At 41.4% G+C, this 19,366-nt stretch overlaps 2 protein-coding genes and 1 pseudogene across 2 annotated transcripts; all 3 read left to right on the top strand.

The window, feature by feature from the left end:
• Window positions 1–2,156: 2,156 nt before the first annotated feature.
• On the top strand, window positions 2,157–3,273 carry LOC102305308 (annotated as a pseudogene).
• A 6,087-nt stretch (window positions 3,274–9,360) lies between these two features.
• fhl5 (four and a half LIM domains 5) lies at window positions 9,361–11,556 on the top strand. The gene is made up of 6 exons (XM_005934290.2): window positions 9,361–9,472; window positions 9,669–9,848; window positions 10,021–10,195; window positions 10,632–10,801; window positions 10,976–11,162; window positions 11,280–11,556. Exons 2-6 carry the CDS (start codon window positions 9,687–9,689, stop codon window positions 11,429–11,431), a joined length of 846 nt encoding a protein of 281 aa, XP_005934352.1. The 5' UTR covers window positions 9,361–9,472; window positions 9,669–9,686; the 3' UTR covers window positions 11,432–11,556.
• Window positions 11,557–11,664: 108 nt separating this feature from the next.
• Window positions 11,665–18,346, top strand: si:ch211-266g18.9 (transforming growth factor-beta receptor-associated protein 1). The gene is made up of 11 exons (XM_005934291.3): window positions 11,665–13,217; window positions 13,375–13,569; window positions 13,740–13,894; window positions 14,457–14,539; window positions 14,676–15,017; window positions 15,190–15,247; window positions 15,320–15,463; window positions 16,293–16,427; window positions 16,504–16,645; window positions 16,734–17,155; window positions 17,255–18,346. The coding sequence occupies exons 1-11, from the start codon at window positions 12,533–12,535 to the stop codon at window positions 17,396–17,398; spliced, it is 2,505 nt and encodes an 834-aa protein (XP_005934353.1). The 5' UTR covers window positions 11,665–12,532; the 3' UTR covers window positions 17,399–18,346.
• Window positions 18,347–19,366: the final 1,020 nt, after the last annotated feature.

Below are 19,366 nucleotides of genomic sequence, written 5' to 3'. Positions count from 1 at the left end.
TGACAGTTTAGACAGTTAACACATTGCATTTTAAAATGCAACAACTGGCTGAGGCCCTTCCCTGCTTTCCTAAGATTGACGATAAATAAATTAATAAATAAACACATTACTCATACAATTCATAAAAAGTATCACAAACAGTAGTTGTCTTGACACTAATTCTGACAGTTCAGAAATCATAAAAAGATCAGAAAAATCATGTATAATTAATCCAGTGGGGAAAAGTTAAAGTGTGATTGCAATTATTTTGAGTTTGAATCAACCATCAGCTATATTATTGAGGAATTATCTGCAGACACTATGCCCTAAAGCACATTGTTTCCACATTTCTCTTATTTCATGAACAAAGTCTTGTTTAGCATTAACACATGAAATGAATGAATGAAAAGTAGTGATGTGCGATACCACTGATTTCCTTTCCCATTTGATACCAAATAAAATTCAGGGTGGTATCGACGATACTGATCCGATACCGATACTCTGTACAAAAACTTTTATTTATGGTATCTCAAATTATAGCATCATAATGATTACAGGACATCAGATTACTTGTTCTTATCACTTAATAATGCAGAGTTCATCATATAGAAATAAAAAACCTGAAGTTGTGTGCTATTTGAACACGTTGCCTGCCTGCAGCACTAAAGGACTCCGTGAGAGACGTCTGTCTCGCCCTAGCAGCACCTGTCCCTCTCCTCCTCTTCAGTTCGCCTCAACATACGCTCGTCATATTCTGTGATATGATTTACTCTGAGGTGTTTGACAAGGTCAGTGGTGTTGCGGCAACACCTCACTTTTTTGCCACATGTATCGCAAACCACGTCTCAGCTGTTTGTGGAGGTAAAATACGTCTGCACATGACTCCAATTATGCTCAGCCATTGTTATGAGTGTGCACGCCAAGGGCTGCCACACATTTATACAGCCGTATTTCGCACATGACTATGAAAGGCGGAAGAGGAAGTAGTTCCTTCGAATGTAGACAATCCGAATGTTATAGTTCCTTTCCACTGTGTTCCTGTTAATGATAAACTACAGATTTACCCTAAATTACTAAAATATCGATATTTTAATGTGAGAATCGATTCTAGAACATAAATGACTGGTATTGGAGGAATCGATATTTCAGGATCGATCCACACATCACTAATGAAAAGAATGGGCTAGTTTTGGATTTGCAGTGAAAACAGGGTGGAAGGTCACTACATAAGTCATAAGTCAGGTCAATTATATTTCTACTATTGACAATATTTCACCATAAAATGCTATCAAAACTTTTGGAAGCTAGAGAAATCAAACCTTGTGTGAAGAAAGTGCGCTCACTTAGAGGCACTCTACAACTAAGTGAAACGGGCGTGTTTATTGTGGAAAGTAGATACATCCCAAGAGAAAAAAAGGAGGAATCCAAGAAACTGGGAAACCAGTTCGATAGCGTATCTGTCAAACAGGGTTGATAGCATACCTGTAGCCAAATAAGGTGAGATTACGCAGTGTGGGAAGAGTCATCAAAGTGCTTTGTGTCCACCAGGTTTGTATTGTGATAGTGCATAAAAGGCTTCACATTTTTATTTATGATATTCATACCACTAAGTGTTTAAAGCCATCGATTCTGTTCAGAGTCAGAGGTCCAGCAGACATTATTACATGTTGGTAATATGTAATAATGTCTCAAGATCACATATCGGGATCGCGTTACCAATGAAGAAGTATATTGCCGTGCGGGAGTAGAGCCGCTCCATGTCCAAGTCACCAAGCGTCGGTTCAGATTTGCTGGTCACATCCTTCGGCTACCGGACCCGAGACCTGCCCGTGTTGCAGTTCTGTGGAACCCGAAGAATGGAAAGAGACGGCGAGGAAGACCTAAAATAACATGGAGGAGGACTTTCCTTGAAGATTTACGTTCAGTCGAACTGTCATGGGACAACAACTGCCGTGATAGATCGAGTTCAATGGCGTTCTCTTGTCGCCCGATGCGCCGATCGGCACGGGAGGATCTAAATCTAAGTCTAAGTAAGGTAATATGTAAAACCTTAATATGATATGATGGTTAATCTTGATGTTGTGTCCTGCTGTCTATGAGATCATGTTCTTTCTCTTTGGTTTTCTCTTTTTAGGACATAATATGGCATCTACAACTTTTTACAGAATCCTGCAATTCCTTCTGCTTGGTACTTTTATACTGGGATGCTTTGTGACTCTGTTTTTTTGGATGTATGGTAAACCCTCTACAAGCTGGTTATCAGGTCCTGTAGAGTCAACAGTATCCACAGACTGGGTCAAGAACTTCTTCTCCACCAAGAGCGATAAAAACGTGACCACTGTGCTGATCTGGCTCTGGCCCTTCGGACAAACGTACGACCCAAGCCTCTGCAGCTCTCTCTTTAACATTGTTCATCACATTCTTCATCACAGCAGACAGGAAGCACTACATAAAGTCTGATGGGGTCGTCATCCATCACTGTGACATTAGCCCTGACCTGTCCAATCTGCCACCGTTCAAGCGACCGTCGTTCCAGAAGTGGATATGGATGAACTTTGAGTCACGGACACATTCGTCCCAGCTGCCTGGGATAGAGAACCTGTTTAATCTGACTCTCAATTACTGTCAGGATGCTGACATTGAAGTGCCTTATGGGTCCATCGTAGCAGCAGAAGGGGAAGAGGGTTTTGTACCACCCAGCAAAAACAAGCTGATTTGCTGGATTGTAAGCAACTGGAACCAGGATCACGTGCGGGTGAAATATTATAATGAACTCTACAAACACATTGAGGTTCATGCATATGGACAGGCCTTCGGGAAATACATCTCTGACCAAGACTACTTCCCCACCATCACCAGTTGCAAATTCTATCTGGCGTTTGAGAACTCCATCCACAAAGATTATATTACATAGAAACTTTACAACCCACTCAATGTGGGGACAGTGCCAGTGGTGTTTGGCCCACCCAGGAAGAACTATGAGAACTATGAGAACCACGAGACTCCTTCATTCATGTTGACGACTTCAGCTCGCCCAAGGAATTGGCTGATTACCTGCTGCTCCTGGACAAAAATGAGGAAATGTACCTCAGGTACTTTGAGTGGCGGCGACACTTTAAAGTAAAGAAGGCCTATTTTGGGGCAGAGCACACATGCCTGGCTTGTGATTACTTGCAAAGGCACAAAGAATACAAGGCATTCAATAGCCTTGATAAGTGGTACTGGGGTAACCAGAGATTTGAAGGTCTACGTGGACCTTGTTATATTGTTGAAGGCAGAGCTAGTGTGTACTAATGATGAATTCACCTATGCATTGTTTACAAAAGTCCAATCTGAAAGGGGTTTAATAGGGTCATGTACTTACTGAGTCTTTTTGAAAATATGTAGTTTTCATTTGCAATGCTAATCAAACTGTGAAATCAGGAGTGACTTCACTCCCAAGTTAGTGTGTACGAAAAACAGCATTTGTTTTTGTCCATAGCAAGGTAGAGTCATTCAGGTATCACAGGCAATATAACATAATAATTGCTTTTTGTGCTTAAAAAAGACATTCATGGCTTATTTAGTAAGTCGCAAATATACAATAGTGGCAGTACAGATTAAAAGTTTAAAATTTTACTACTGTGTACATTTAATGCAACCATCATGGACCCTTAGTTTCGGTCTACACGGGCTGCTCCAACTATCTGAGAGGGAAATTCCACTTGAGGAGGTGTTCCAGATTCAAATTCCGACTGGGAACTCTAAAATTCGGATTTCCAACCTCTCCAGGCACGCACCATCAGACAGATGGTCATTATGCATTTGTAGATTTGAATTGGAGATCTTTACCCTGGTGGTATCTGACAGAAGGTGTCACTGTTATGTGAGAGGGAGGTTGCTAATTAATATTGCTGTGAATTGTTTATTGTCTCTTGTATTTTTGTCACAGTGTTTTGGATACCATGTGGATGATGATGATAGCACAGCACAGAGCCATTGTACTGCAATATGAAACTCCCACACAAATTTGTCATTTCTGACTGACTGCATTAAGCAGAAAGAGCATTTAATGAGCACATAGTATATCGACTTGATTAGGCTATTTATTTGAGTGATGCACTCTCATCCCACTTTCTGTCTTCAGATATATAGACTGATATTGTTTCATGGTTTCGGGCAGACTTTGACATATGGGTATAGTATTAACTAAGATCTAATGAAATTGGCTCCCATTTGAAGAAAACAGTGAAAGATGTGATCTGTTTTCATGCTTGCTGCAAGGTTATCTATGTTGTTGTATAATCATCATACCACAGTGTTGTTTGGGAGTACCGGTAAGTGTCTGCATATGGAAAATGTGATTCTCGATTATTTTATTTATTTATTTATTTAAAATATAGCGTTACACCTCATCCTTGATGTGTCCACTGATGCAAAATAGAATAAAAACAGTTGTTTTCTTATGGAGTATGGTTCCAAATGTCATAGTGGACCCTGCATTCAAACAATATAGTGAACTGAAACAGGAATTGGTTTTTTAACAGTTTTTTGGGTGTCTTCTGTCTCCTTCATGTTCTCTCTCTTTGCTTTTTTTTTTTTTTTTTTTGCACAAAAACAAAGAAAAGGAGCTTTAGCTTGTCTATCCTCCTGTTTAAATTTGTTCGTGGATCGCTGCTGCACCGGAGAGTAATTCTCTAGATGCTATATGACCTGGTTTCCCTAAAACAAAACACTGTAGTTTTAGGGGTTAGGTGGGATGTTGTTTCTCCAGAAGGTACCATTTGAGGCCAGTTCACTGAAATAATCCATTAGAAGTCAGTTAATTTTTTTTCGCCATCGTTGTATCTTGCCAGCTGCTGTGTTTTACTGTATATGGCTGATAGTGTCAAAAAGAAAATAAAGATTTGGACAAACTAATGATTTTTTCTTCTTTTTTCCAATGATGCTCGTTCATAATGTATTACATGACAAAGGATGGCTGGATTATGCTAAAACGATCTGGAAAAAAACATAATGCTTGCTTTTACACATTTGGAAATCCACTTCTATATGAGCAAGGTACCTACATACTGCTCCCTGGGCGCTGGATTGGTGGCTGCCCACTGCTTCACTGAGTGAATGGGTTAAATGCAGAGGAATAATTTCCCTAGGGGATTAATAAAGTATACATTATTATTATTATTATTATTATTATTATTATAAACCCAGCTAGCCAGCATAACTTAGCATAAAAATTGAAAACAAACAAACTCTTGTAGTGAAGCTGAGCTCTATAAAAGCAGCACAACCATTTTAAATGGGGTTAAACAAATACCTGTTTAATCCCCATACAGCTGTTTCCCCTGTAACTATGCTAAGCTAAGCTAAGCTAGGCTAAACAGCTGCTGCCGTAGTGTCATAGCGTTTACACAGACATGACATTTGTATCAGTTGCATTTTGGCAGGAAAGCAAATAAGCTTATTTCCTAACTATTCCTTTAAATTTGTCTTATAAATATTATGTCAACATTCTCATTTTTCAAGTTAAAAATGAGAATTGGCTTGAAATATTTTGCAGGATGCTACCTAATGTGCATTCTTGCATCTATATCAAATGTCATTTCCACACTCAATGCCCACACTGTTCTACATTACCATGTAATGCAGGCGGCAGTATAAATAGCCATCCAAAAGCCTTGATAACTGATTGATGAGAGGGACAAGAGAGTGTTGTGGTGGTTACAAATCAATCTTCCGGCTGTTGTTAGTTACCCCATATCCTCACTGGTACTTTGGTATTTCCAGTCATCCAATACACCACGCAGAGATGACACAGTTTTGTCAAGTACCTCCACTCAACGCCACAGGTCAACATGGGTGTTGCTGAGATCAGTGGCAGAAATAATCCATCCATGTCAATTGGGGATTAATGTGAAAGTTCAGACGGTGGTTGGGAGATTGTCCGTGCCACAGACAAGGGTCACTGTCCCTAACTGTAGATTTCACATTTGCTCTGTTGCACACAATACAGAACATTTCACAATGGTCATATCAGAGATGACTTGTACCGATGAACCTGGAGGTAATTATCACTCACTTTGCACTTTGCATTTCCTTTCATCTTCCTTCTAGCTTCTATCCTAGTTTTTTTTTTTTTTAACAACCCCATTTCCAAAAAAGGAAGCTGCCTAAACTGTAAATAAAAACAGAATATAGTGATTAGGAAATCTCACAAATCCACATTTTTCACTGTATAAAACACGGAAAACTGAAAATGTTTAATCTGAGAATTTCTCCATAAGATTCTCCCAGAATATTTTGATGATATTATGCAGTCTAGACGATAACTGTTATGTTAGATGTAGTTTTTTGTAGACTGGTGAACCTCTGCCCACTTTTGAAAAACTATGCCTCTCTAAGATACCCAATACCAACACCCAAAACCAACACTGATGTGTTGCCAATTAACCTAATTAGTTCCAAAATTTCCCACCAGCTATTTTTTTAAACATTTAAATTCCTACCACACTAATGAGTGTGTGGGTTTTTTTTTTTTATAATTGTCTAAGAATCTGAAGCATGTTTACATTACACTTGTTTATTTATACTTCACTGCTTGTCTTTCAGTAAGCATGAAGCTACCATTACAGGACGGTGTTGCCGAACACAGAAGAAAGAAGAGAAGCTTTCTAGAAGGCATGTTAGAATTTAAATACTTCCAAATGCCTACAAAAATTCTAACATTCAGCGCTACACTGTCATTCGAAGTGAAACGCTAACTTTACCTACAGCTGATCCAAATACCACAAAATAAGGCAAGTCACCAGAGAACATTTCAGTGGGTTGTAGCAAAGTCCTTCTTCTACAAAGTCTCCGGCTCTACATGCCTAAGAGGTGACAATTCTGTCTCCTCTTTAGTAATGCGATCAGATTTCTGGCTCTGTAGCACATCTTGTCACTTGCTCATACCATGACTCACTTTGGTGAGAACTAGAGTGTGGATTGAGGAGCAGAGTTGGTGAAGGCATTACCCCGGCATTCACGGGGCCTCCCAGAAGGGGTGTAATGTTTTGTGAGATTGTAGACTTAGTAGATTGTATCTTCCTCCCCCCAGCGACCCCCCAGTGTGGCTATCCTGTTCAGTTAGAAATATTGTGTTGAAAGCAGACTCTCCACATGGCAGAAAAGCACAGAGGCCTGCTCAAAGGGCAGCTTTCTGTGAGTCCACTTATTAACTACTGGGGCAGCTCCTCATCTCAATCTAATGGATCCCACTTATGCTGTCATCACCATGCCAACCAGCTGTCAGCTTTGGTGCAGTGAGGCTTTTGTGCTTCAGAGAGATGCAACTGTGTCGTGTTGATCTGTCTCAGTCTACAACAAGTCACCACCTCAAAGGAGCCACCAAAGTAAATGCTTCTCTTCTTCTCTGCGATCATTTGATTATTGTAAAGCCTGAATACATTAAGATAAGAGGACACCTGAGTCCAGGTCAAATAAAGGCCTATTTATTGGGGCTTGACAGGCCACATAAGAAATCTGTTGGCAGTTGCCCACTTGCTGACTTCAGAGGATTATGGGGGCAAAAAGGAATATGCAAGATCAGCAAGCTCTTTGCTTGGCAGAGTTGGCGCTGTGTGCTCTAGAAGTTAATAATCCAAGAGACAACAACCAGCACCTGCTTCCCATCAGATACAAATCAAAGCCACGATAATAAAATCACAACCATGCCTGCACAGATTATCAGATAGAGCTGCAATAAACAATAATCTCCGCTTTAATATCCAATGAATAACACTGGCGGTTGACATGCAATTTATTTCTCATGGTTTTCGTATTATGGCAACACACTCAGGGAGAGGAGTAAGAGTTTTTGTTTGGTGGAGAATATAGGTCACCTCCTCCCTGCCTGCGTGTCACATGACGACAGACATACAGAGAAGCAATGCAACAAAGATTAGAAGCTTTCGCAAGGCAGTGACTGCACTGGTCCTACAGTTGGGTTGCTTGGTTTGTTTATATTTTGTGTGGCTTTTTAATTTGCAGCCACTGCTATGAAGAGCAGTGGGAGACAAGGATTCAATACAGTGATAACTTAATCCAGAGCACCAGACAATTTGGTGTAATCCAGTGGATCTGCTTAGAATTAAGACGAACCTGAAGGATGCTATGACTTGAAATCAGAAATATATATACATATTTAAATGTATTACAAAAAGCCTGCCTGAATTACTGACATGAAATTGTTATTTTGTGCTTAAAGCCTAACATAACACATATAGCGTAGGTAAAAAAAAAATAGCATGGTGTTACATTATCCCTCAGAGGTTTGTAGATACCGCCTACATACACTGCAAAACCATGTACCAGCATCATCTGCTGATCCCAAAATGGATTTAGTACCAGAGTGTAATTCTAGATGAATTTCTTCACAAGGAGTGCTACTGGAGTTAATGTAGGGAGAAGACAAAGGGGAATAGAGTTCATCTACACAAAACTGCATTCCTGTCAGCCTCATCACTGTCACTGACCTTCCTGTGTGTGTGTGTGTGTGTGTGTGTGTGTGTGTGTGTGAGGGATTAAACCAGTGGGTCGGGCTGGTGGTCTTCCCAGGCTATTTTTATGAAGATGTCTGCTCCCCTGATCCTTTGGAAAACTGATCGGAGCATATGTTCCATGATTCAAATGCAATTAGTCAACCGTCAATCAAAGACGTAGGTGAATTTAAATGTTTAAACGGGTAGGAAAGAACGAGAGGAGTAACAAGAGTATCGCTATTAGCAGGATGGTCACCATTTAAACTGTCATTACTGCTCCTCCTCTCTTATTTTGCTGGGGATGGATTGAAGGCCCACAAGCACGCAGCTTCACCCTTCTGAAGTGCTGCCAAGGTGCTCTCAATAGCCACTGAGAGGTCCTGGCAATATAGTTCAGTACCTGGCAGTCACAAAGCTGCTGGCACCTACTTCTCATAAGCCATCTGCAACTGCTTGTGTGTGTAGGAGGCACTGACAAAGGCCACAAGTGTGTCCAGACATGTTACAGCATCCAAATGACTAACTATCTCTGCTGTGGTACCACTGTCCAAGCTGATAATAGTGTGTCGAAAAGATTTAACATTTTCAAGCTCAAATCTTCTCTTTTAATGTACTGTCTGTATACATGTGAAACTGATTTGGAAGCCTTACATTATTTATATGGTGGTCAGTCATGTTTCCCAACAGTAATCTTCTTGTGCTAAAGTTGCAAATCTCTCTGCTTTTTTGCATTTGGGGGATGAGACAACAAAGAATAAATCAGTCCAAAGGCTTAGAGATCAGCACACCATCAACTCCCTTAAAAGGTGCAGAACGATGCAGTGAAGTATGTCCATTCTCCCCGGAGATCACTGCTAATAAGAGGGCCTGTATTTATAGAAGAGCCCCCCTAGTGGATACCCCATAATCCTGCCTGACCCCTTTTCATCCCTGCCCCATCCCTGTGCCTCTGCAGTCTCTGGCTTCAGTCTCATCCTCACCCTGAATCAACTGAGGTAGAGAACTCTTTAATACAACACTGTTGTTTTTTTCCCCTTTAAATTATTTTTGAAAGAAGGGGAAATTGCTTGTCCTCTTTACTTGCTTGATGAGAAAGAGGATAAATTGCCTGGACTTTTATTACTTTTCCCTATCTCTCCTGTTCTTCCTTATTGTTCATTTTTTTCTCCTTCTGCTCTCTTTGACCTGCAGCTAAGAAAAGCAAATAAGATGCCCACCAGCGAGCGTTTAGACTGCCATTACTGCAAAGACTCCCTGCTGGGGAAGAAGTACATAATGAAAGATGACACGCAGTACTGCACTAAGTGCTACGAGAACTTGTTCGCTAACAACTGCGAGGCGTGCTCCTTACCAATCGGCTGTAACTGCAAGGTAAGGAAGCAACAGTGTAGACAGTGAGAATAGTGTAGTGCGAGATGAGAATGTGAGGTTAGTGGTTTGAGTCTGTAGATGAGAAATGTGGAAGGATTTCAGTTTTAGAGCTGTTAAATGAACCATTAGCCTTACAGAACATCAATAATAATCACATGCAAAATATTTGCAGGATCTCTCCTATAAGGATCGTCACTGGCACGAGCAGTGCTTCAAGTGTGGCAAGTGCAGCCGCTCTCTAGTGGAAAAGGCCTTTGCCGCCAAGGATGATTTGTTGCTCTGCACTGAGTGCCATGCACAGGATTACTCCTCCAAGTGTACCACCTGCAAGAAAACCATCATGCCAGGTACATGCAGTGATGATGGTACTGGATAATGTCACCTGAAAGCTAGATCATAATATAGTGTTAAATATATATTCAGAGGTTATGGCTAAAATTTAAGGATAAGGCAGCAATGAATTGGTGAAACCTCTTAAAGTATCGACTTTGAAGCTACAATGAACAAAAAGATATGCCTGGGAAAATCTAAATTCAACAAGTTTTTATTACACACATTTATTACACACATTTATTTCTTTTTATTACACACATTTATTTCTTATTGGGGAAAAAAAAGAGTTCAAAAGACTAGAATTTCTTCCTTTGCCTAAAATTCTTTCCAAGATTATTTCAGTTGCATCATCCCCTCCCTGCAGACAAAGCAGGCCAGCTTTGGGCCGCGGTGTGTTTCTGTCATAGAGGGACCATATGCTGACTAAGCTGCTCTCGTCCCGTGTGCCAGGTTCCCGCAAAATGGAATACAAGGGGAACAGCTGGCATGAGACCTGCTTCCTGTGTCACCGCTGCCAGCAGCCAATAGGAACCAAGTCCTTCATCCCTAAAGACACCGGTTACTTCTGTGTGGCCTGCTTCGAGAAGCAGTTTGCATACCAGTGCTCCGCTTGTAAGAAGGTAGGGTTACAGCTGAGTGGATTACGTGTATTGAGTGCTACAGTAAATCCCCCTGACTCTGGCATTTTTGTGTTAGTCACACTGCAGGGAGGAGAATAAAGGGAAGAAATGGGAATAGCACTGTATGTCTCTTTTTGCTAAGCGCTCTATTTCTCTTGCTTGTGCTTCTTCTAGGCCATCACAACAGGTGGGGTGACCTACCAAGAGAAGCCCTGGCACCGCGAGTGTTTTCTGTGCATTGGATGCAGAAAGCAGCTGTCAGGCCAGCGCTTCACCACTAGAGAAAATTACCCCTACTGCCTGGAGTGCTTCAGCAACCTATACGCAAAGAAGTGTGTGGGCTGCACCAAGCCCATTACTAGTGAGTTTTCATTCTACTCACATTTAAGCTTTTAAGTTTGTGTTGTCGAGGGAGTGTTAGCAACACAAGGTGATGATTTTACATTGACATAAATGCATGGCTCTCTGATGCATGCAGGTCTGGCAGGAGCCAAGTACATCTCCTTTGAGGAACGCCAGTGGCACAGTGAGTGTTTCACCTGCATGCAGTGCTCTGTGTCACTGGTGGGGCGTGGCTTCCTCACCCAGCGTGACAACATTTTGTGCACTGACTGCGGGAGGGACAAATGACCTTTACATGCCAGGATCACAGCTCTACCCAAATGACAACAACGCCTGCTGTCTGATAGAAATACTGTGGATCTACGAAAGTCTCGCACAAGAATGCCTTGCACATAAAAAGCCTTCAAGTGTCATTATTTTAGTGTGTTTGTTTTTTTTTAAAAAGAAGACATTATCTCTTGTATGTCACTCACACACACCCACACACAGATTTTAAAGTTAATCTGGCATGTATGTTTTTCTTGATGACAAAGCAATCATTAGCTGTCTGATGCAGTTTATTGTACATCTGTTGTGCCTAGATATAAACGTATCCACACTAAAGAAACAATAAATGATGCATGATTTTTGGATTTGCCTCAGGTGAAATATGTCTTGCCATATAGATCTTTTTAGTACTGCTTTTGTTCATCTCATCATAACTTAATCTGCTCCGGGCCTTTTGTATATTTAACTCAAATTCCATAGTGAGGACAGAGGGCACAAAGTTCACTGTAACAGATGTAGCTGCGGTGGTAGGTTTTTTTTTCTGTTTTTATGACCACAGTGTCTTCTCTCAGTCATCCTTGGGGCAATCATCGCTATAAAACAATCCCCCTTGCTGTGTTTCTGTTGCCTCTTGACCTCATCACACCCATCTCACGGACGTTGTAAACAAACTCAAACAAACCACGATCAGCAGATCGCTTCTGCTTGTCCATTATCCACTGACCAAAGTGACCGCTTCAGCCCTACGCGCATACCAAGAACACAAGAAGCCGTAACTGTGGCCACCTCAAAAATATCCATCTTCTTCACCATGAACTTGTAAAAGTTGGTTTTCTTGGTGAGGCTGTTGGATGAGTTGTGTAAGTGTCCTCACATGGCAGGATGAGCGGTAAAAAATGCTGACATAGATTTCCTGTCAGGATATAGTCACATGGGGGGAGTTGTAACTTTTTTACACTTCATAAACTTGTAGAGGAATTAGAGGAAGGTTGGACAACAGAGAGGTAGGAACATCTTACTGTGTTTAGCTTTGATTTAAGCATATATCAGTGACTTTTGAAAGAACTCCTTTTTCTTCTGCTTGAACTGCATCCCATTATTCAACATTAATACTTTTTTGCAATGGCTTTTAGTGCCTTCAGACAAGCTCACATATATGAAAAACGAGCAGTCTCGAAAGAGGACAAATCCTGCATCCAGTGCCTTGAGTGCTATGACCAAAATGTTTACATAGGGACTAAAGATGCAACAGTCCAACACCTCATTCTGACAAGCAGCACAAATGGAGACAAGAGCCCTGGCCTGACCAAAATCAGAGAAGGTAGAGCAAGAAAACTAGGCTCAAGCAACTCTGTAAATCAACTGAGGGCAGTCCCACTTTTCAACCATCTGCTGGTCCTGTGGGACCGGAGCGTTACTGCCCTCAACATGTTTTCCTTAGAGCCTGTTCCTGCTCTGAAGAAGATCCAGCATGTGTCTTTGTTTGAGGTGTGCGACTCATTGCTCGCATCGGAGGGGACGTGTGTGCAGATGGTGACGTCTTCCAGCCGCAGGAAAGTGCTCCGGATCCATGTGGTGGGAGTGGACAGGTGGGAGGTTGTAAAGGAAGTCTCTGTGCTCCAAGACCCTGTGGCCTTGGCGGTGGATGGTGCAACTCTGTGTCTTGCCACCAGTGACAGGTACCTCCTCTGTGATATTCAGACTGGCAGCTGTGAGGAGCTCTTTCCTCATAATCACAGCAGGCAGCATGTTATCGTTACCTCACTGGGAGAAGGAGAATTCCTCTTGAATGGGCCCGAATTTTTAGGTAAGAGCTGCCAAAATATCCAACAGGCTTTACATTCATGTGCCATTATGCTTAGCTTCTAAAACAGCTCATTTCATATCACTCATAAGTCATTAATCCATCTAGCCAGAGGATATTTATTTTGCCAAGATATCATTTCTCCATTCTCATCCCTCAGGCATGTTTGTGATGAAGACAGGGATATGCCAGCGCCCTCCCCTTCAGTGGCCTCAGGAGGTGCTGGCAGCCGGGGCATGTTTCCCTTACGTCCTAAGCCTGCAGCCCGAACTGTTGTCTGTTTACAGCATGTTGGATCAGCAACGCAAACAGACTGTGAGTCTCACTGGAGCAAGGGGTCTACTTTCCACTTCAGGTAAATCCAGCGACATCAGTTTCTCATCTGATCCAGGTCAGATTGATCGCAAAGAGCCTGCTTTTGTTTTTAAAAGACGTAGTCATGCTTGTCTCAGTTTGCTCAGATATAGTCAGTCGTTCTTGCGCCTTCTGAGAGTTTCTAAAAACCAAAAGCAAATGTCCCCTCAGATGGTGTGTTAGTGTTCACAGAGAGAGACATTTTCAGCCTGAGCCTGGTGCCATTCGAAGAGCAGATCCAGGCACTTGTAAGGCACCAAAGGGTTGAGGAGGCCTTATTGCTGCTGGAAGGGGCTCAAAGCCGTCATCCACTTGACTCATACAAGGTGAAACAGAATTTATAGGCACACTGAAGGATGCAAACTCACATCACACTGATTTTAAAATATAGCTTTGGCGTTATCAGGTAGCCTCCAAATCTTTTACTTTTGCTGCCTGCTTGTGTGCTGCTGTAGCTCCGGCTGCTTTGTACAATCATATTGACTTTCAGATTCATGCATTACAAACCCAACTGGAAATGCATAACATGGTTTGAATTTACCATTGATCGGACTGTCAAAGCATAGACTTGTTACCTTACAGAGAGTATACGCAGGTATATTCGATATTGATGAATGCAACTGAAGGCAGCAGATGCCGTTTGACTTTTAGCGTAATCTGTGCCACATCTCAGCTTACAGGTTAAAGATGAAGAGGCTAATTAACACAATCATGAATCATAGACATTTCCCATTTTTCTGCTACTTGTTTTTCTTGAAGTGTAACGTTTTAGCCTCAAGAGAGTCACAGTGTCTTCTGCCTCAGTTATTTCAGTTCACATATTGGTGCGTTAAATATGCTCATACAATATGTGCCTGGTTTAAAAATAAGACTATTTTCCCCTCGCAGGAGCTACAGAAGGCCATCACTTGCCTGGCTGGATTTGCTCATTTTTACCAGGAGGGTTTTTCCCAAGCCAAAGATCTATTCATGTGAGACCAAACTCCCTCTCCCATAACAAAACACTCCAAAATACATGCTAAATAAATCTCAGAACACTGCTTTAAAGATGTGTACTTTCTGCTTCTTCCATATGTAAAAATGTATACTTATTACCCACTTGAACAGTAAAGGTGAGCTGGACCCGAGAGAAATCATCCGCCTCTACCCGGATATGTGTCTCAGCGAGGACTTTCAATCTCATCTTGATCAAATAAACAAGGGCAGAGATCTCCAGGTGCTCAAGAAGGAGGACAGAAACAAATTTCATCATTACCTGGCCTTCCTGGGAGATTTTCTCAGAGCAGTAAGGGGGACAGAGAGAGGCCTGAAGTGCAGTAAGGAAGTGGACAGCACCCTCCTGAGGCTGTATGTAGAAATGAACGATGATGAAAAACTCCAACAGCTTGTTGCTTTTCCCAGTAAGTGCAGTCTGGACCTCTGTGTCCCTGTTCTGGAGCAACACCACAGGTGAAAATGAATCATTATTAGTTATACAAATGATCTGAAATCACACCTATAAATCTGAATATTTTGCTTAGGACACAACCATGCTTTTGATTTTAGATTATTTATTTCAGATAATTTACTTTTTGAGAATCGTTTTGACCTCTTTTCTTTTTTTCTTTTTTTTTTTTTACAGATTTTTTGCTTTAGGTTCCCTCTACGAAAGCCACGGGCTGCACACTGATGCAGTAAAGGTACACCCCCCCAATCCAAAAAAACATCACATATGTTCACACAGTGTATTTTAACTGGTTGTATTCTTCCAGACTTGGGTGAAGATTACAGATGGCTTGTGTAAAGATTCTTCCTGCTCAGATGTATATGGACACATCGTGGCGACTCTCAGTCAGCTCAGAGACAAAGACACCGTGTGGGCATTTGCAGATTGGACTTTACAAAGAAACCAAGAGGTGCCTTTTTCATTTTTCACACTCACTACCAAACTGCAGAGGGCAGAGTTGTACAATACAACTATGTATTGCAGACATAGAAAAGTGACAAATTAAAGGAAAATCTGAATTGCTTTGTCTGATTGGTGGAATGGCTTCTTCCAGGACGTTGATACCCTCATCTGCAGTAGAGTCACTCAATGGTTAAATACATATGAAACTGTCTGAATCACCTGCAGTGACCTTTAAGGTTTGGTAGTGCATTGAACCACTATCATCAAAACACCAAATGAGGGGTTATCTTTAGAAAGAATCATATTCCATCCCTCCATCAGAGTCTGAGAAATGCTAAATAAATAAATGGTAAAGTGCATTAAAGCTGCTAAAGTGATTCATGGTCCCACTCCCATGCTTTACTAAGAAACAGTGAGGTGTTTTTTTCCTTTAATCTGTCTCTGGCCTACATAAACCATATACTGTATATGTGGACATCAACCAGTGATTTATGTACTCCTATTTTGAAGCCTTGAGCTGATCATTTTGGCTGTCATCGTCTTGTTTTAATGAAACTGAAGTTGATGAGGGTGTGGCAGATATGATTGAAAAACCAAGGGCCACTTTGTGCTCATATGGCAGCAATTTGTCAAACATAAAGTCAGTGGCAGAGCCAGAGGTTTTTTTACGTTTAAATTCTTGTTTTAAATGCCGATAAATCCCATAAGATTATTGGAATATAAATGTATCTGCAACTGTATACGTCAACAGCTCTAAATGGCACCACCTTTTTTGTAGAAATTGCCTTATAAACCAATTTGTAGTGATTAAATACATTTTACTTTATTTGATAAAGACAGGTGTGCAGATTTTCATCAAGCGCCCACCAGATGGTCAATTTGAAACACAAGATGTCCTCACATTCTTGGAGACGTTTCCACTGGCATTGATTTTCTATCTTGAGTACTTAATCCATGATTTAAATAGCGAGGTGGGTACACCAACAGCTCCTTAATCTAATAACCTAAATTAAATGCGCAGACATGATTGATGTAATCTGCCCCCAGGAAGAGAGCCATCACAACCGTCTGGCCCTGGCATATGTTACTCAGATGCTGCAAAAGGAAGATGAAAGAGTGAGGGTGACCAGAGGGAAGCTGCAGCAGCTGCTATGGGAGTCCAAATTCTATAACATCTCCACAGTGCATGGTGTGTGAATTAGTTTGCGTATTAAAATAAATCATTGTGGAATTAGCAGCAAGTTAAAGTAAACGTCATGATTTTTAACTCATTGCAGACAGAGTAAAGTCAACAACCCTACACCCAGAAAAGGCCATTCTCCTTGGTAGGTCTGGTGAACACTACCAAGCACTGCAGATGCTTGTACATGAGGAGAAAGACCTCCAGGCTGCAGAGGCCTACTGCTGCAGGGCAGCCCAGGACCAGGACTCACAATTCAGGGAGGTCCTCCTGCTCACTCTTCTCCAAATCTACCTGAGCTCCAAGGATCTCACAGGCGCAGCTGTGGATCTTCTTAACAGCCAACCTCATGTTTTTGCACTGGAGAAGGTACTCCAGCTCCTTCCTGAGTCCTGGTCTGTTCAACTGGTCTCTCAGTTTTTAGTCGTATCCCTCAGGGAAACCTTCCACCAGAGGCAGATGGTGAGATTGCAACAGGCTTTGGCCCAGGCGGAGCTCCTGAGGCACAAGGTCACTTGGGTGAGTTTAATGATACAGTTCACATTTTTACTGCAGTGAACACTGAATTTCTCCTTTTTCTTTATGAGCCCTGTTGCACTTTTACTCTCTCGTCTGCAGATGCAGGTCTCAAAAACAAAGTTCAGAGTGGACAAGGAGCAGAAATGTAGAGTTTGCCAGAGAGAACTTACAGAACCACACTTTGTTCGTAACCTGCGAGGTGAGGTGGTGCACATAAGCTGCATGGGCTACTCTGCATTATAACAACAGACTTTTTTTTCTCACTGGACTTTTAAGAATCTCCTTCATTTTTTACATTTCTGCTTCCAACCTGATGATTGGTCTGATCATAGAGCCAGACTCTACCAGAATCAAAGTCAAGGACAACTTTGCTACTAAGATTTTAAAAAAAAAATGTTTAAACAAAGGGATTCAAACTGGAAAAGAACAAGCAATGCAGTTTTTGCAGGCAACCATTTTTAGACAGATTGTAGACATCAAGAGCAATAAAGTCAGTTGAGAAAAACCCTCAGGGGTGTATATTCACTGATCAGACAGTGGTATTTTACATGGAAACCACCTGTGGTCACCCTGATGACCAGAAGGAATATGGCCGTCCTCCACTGCTGTATATATACATCCCTGCCATCATGGTTTCCACTGTGTATATTTGTGTACACAGAGCTGGAAATAGACAGTCAACAACCGAGAGGCTGCACGTGAGAGACTTTTTTTATTCAGCACAAGCATTAATAAACGTTTATTACACCCTGAAATAGAAATCACAATTGCAGGTTTAAAACTGGAACGTAAACACTGTGGTCAAAGTTTTGAGTCACTTTAATTTAATAAACTAATTTTACGAGCAAGCAAATGACATGTCTGCACCATCTATAGAATATTTTTTCCCCAGCATCATTCCTGTATCATTAGAGAGCTTCCAAAAACTATCACACAAACTCCAGTGCGTCCACATGTACAGCATGGAAATCATCTGAACACTTAAACATATATCATTAAAGTCATAAAGTATTTGTCTGTTTGTGCTGTAATTTTGTCATTAAGGCTAACCATAGCAATTTCTTTATTCTGATGCATTTTGAGATAAGCGCTCAGGAGACGCCTAAAGCAGCAGCACTAACTCGGGCATGTGGTTGGACTGCTTAAGGTTTCAGCTGGAGCTGAGTGACTAATTGTAGTACAGATAAATGGGGGGGGGGGGGGGGGGGATTTCGTTGTTCTCACTGCAGGTCTTAAAGTTCATTTGATGTTCCACAATGTTGGTCTTAAGAAGCGTTTTGGGAGCGTAGCTAGGATTAAAGGCTACACGAATAATACACTTGACTTAAGCTTTAACTTGAAAAGTGTCACCCTGGATGGATATATTTAACTTCAGGCTCTTATAAAAATGATGTGACTCACAAGACCCCAAAAAACTGTATTTTTAACTTCTTGCTTTCATGTGGATGCAGGAAAATTGCCACATCTCCTCTATCGGCTCCTTATAATTTTAACAATCTACGCATTTAGTTTTATATCATAAGCAATCTTGGATGGACAGCTGAAAGATATGAGTGTCCCCCCTCCCTTGATTCTTACTTGTTCCTCTCAGCTTATATAGACAGACAGGGAGGGCTGCTTCCATGTCATTGGCTGATCTTTGGGTTGTGCTGATGACCAGTAACCACTGGGTGGATCTGGGCCCGTGATTACGTCCACTTCTTTCCTTCTCACGGATATCCTCAGGGACCGTTAATGCTGTTTTGAGCACTTGTGGTGATGCTGTACCTCAAAAAATGTTTTTCCCACTTTGATTGTGTTGACCAATAGCCATAAGTAACCACAAGGTAAAAATACACAGGTACAAGTATGAATACGTCTTCTTCCACATAAACTAAGGCTGCAGAAAGAACATTTTGTGCATTAAAATGAGTTAAATTATTGTAATATTTCCAATTTGGTGCAAGCCTGGATCATCCAGGATGGCACTGATGATCATTTTACATAAAAGAGGAATGGATTGGATGCAAACATCAGCAGTTATGGAGGAAAGAGTGGTAGGCATCCAGACGTTGGTCTCCCATTATAAATATCCATGTCACCACAAAGTCAGCACGAGAGAGGAAAACAGGAACATTTTCTGCTTTTGCTTTTCTAAATTTAAGGAGGAAAAGAACTGTCTGATGTCTGGATTTTTGCATGTAGCTGTGTACATTGTTTTGGACTTTTTCT

The sequence above is a fragment of the Haplochromis burtoni genome, unplaced genomic scaffold (assembly GCF_018398535.1).
Source record: "Haplochromis burtoni strain Fernald_Lab_line unplaced genomic scaffold, NCSU_Asbu1 Contig_89, whole genome shotgun sequence".
Taxonomy (NCBI): Eukaryota; Metazoa; Chordata; class Actinopteri; order Cichliformes; family Cichlidae; genus Haplochromis; species Haplochromis burtoni.
This window is presented reverse-complemented; position numbering and strand designations above follow the sequence as displayed.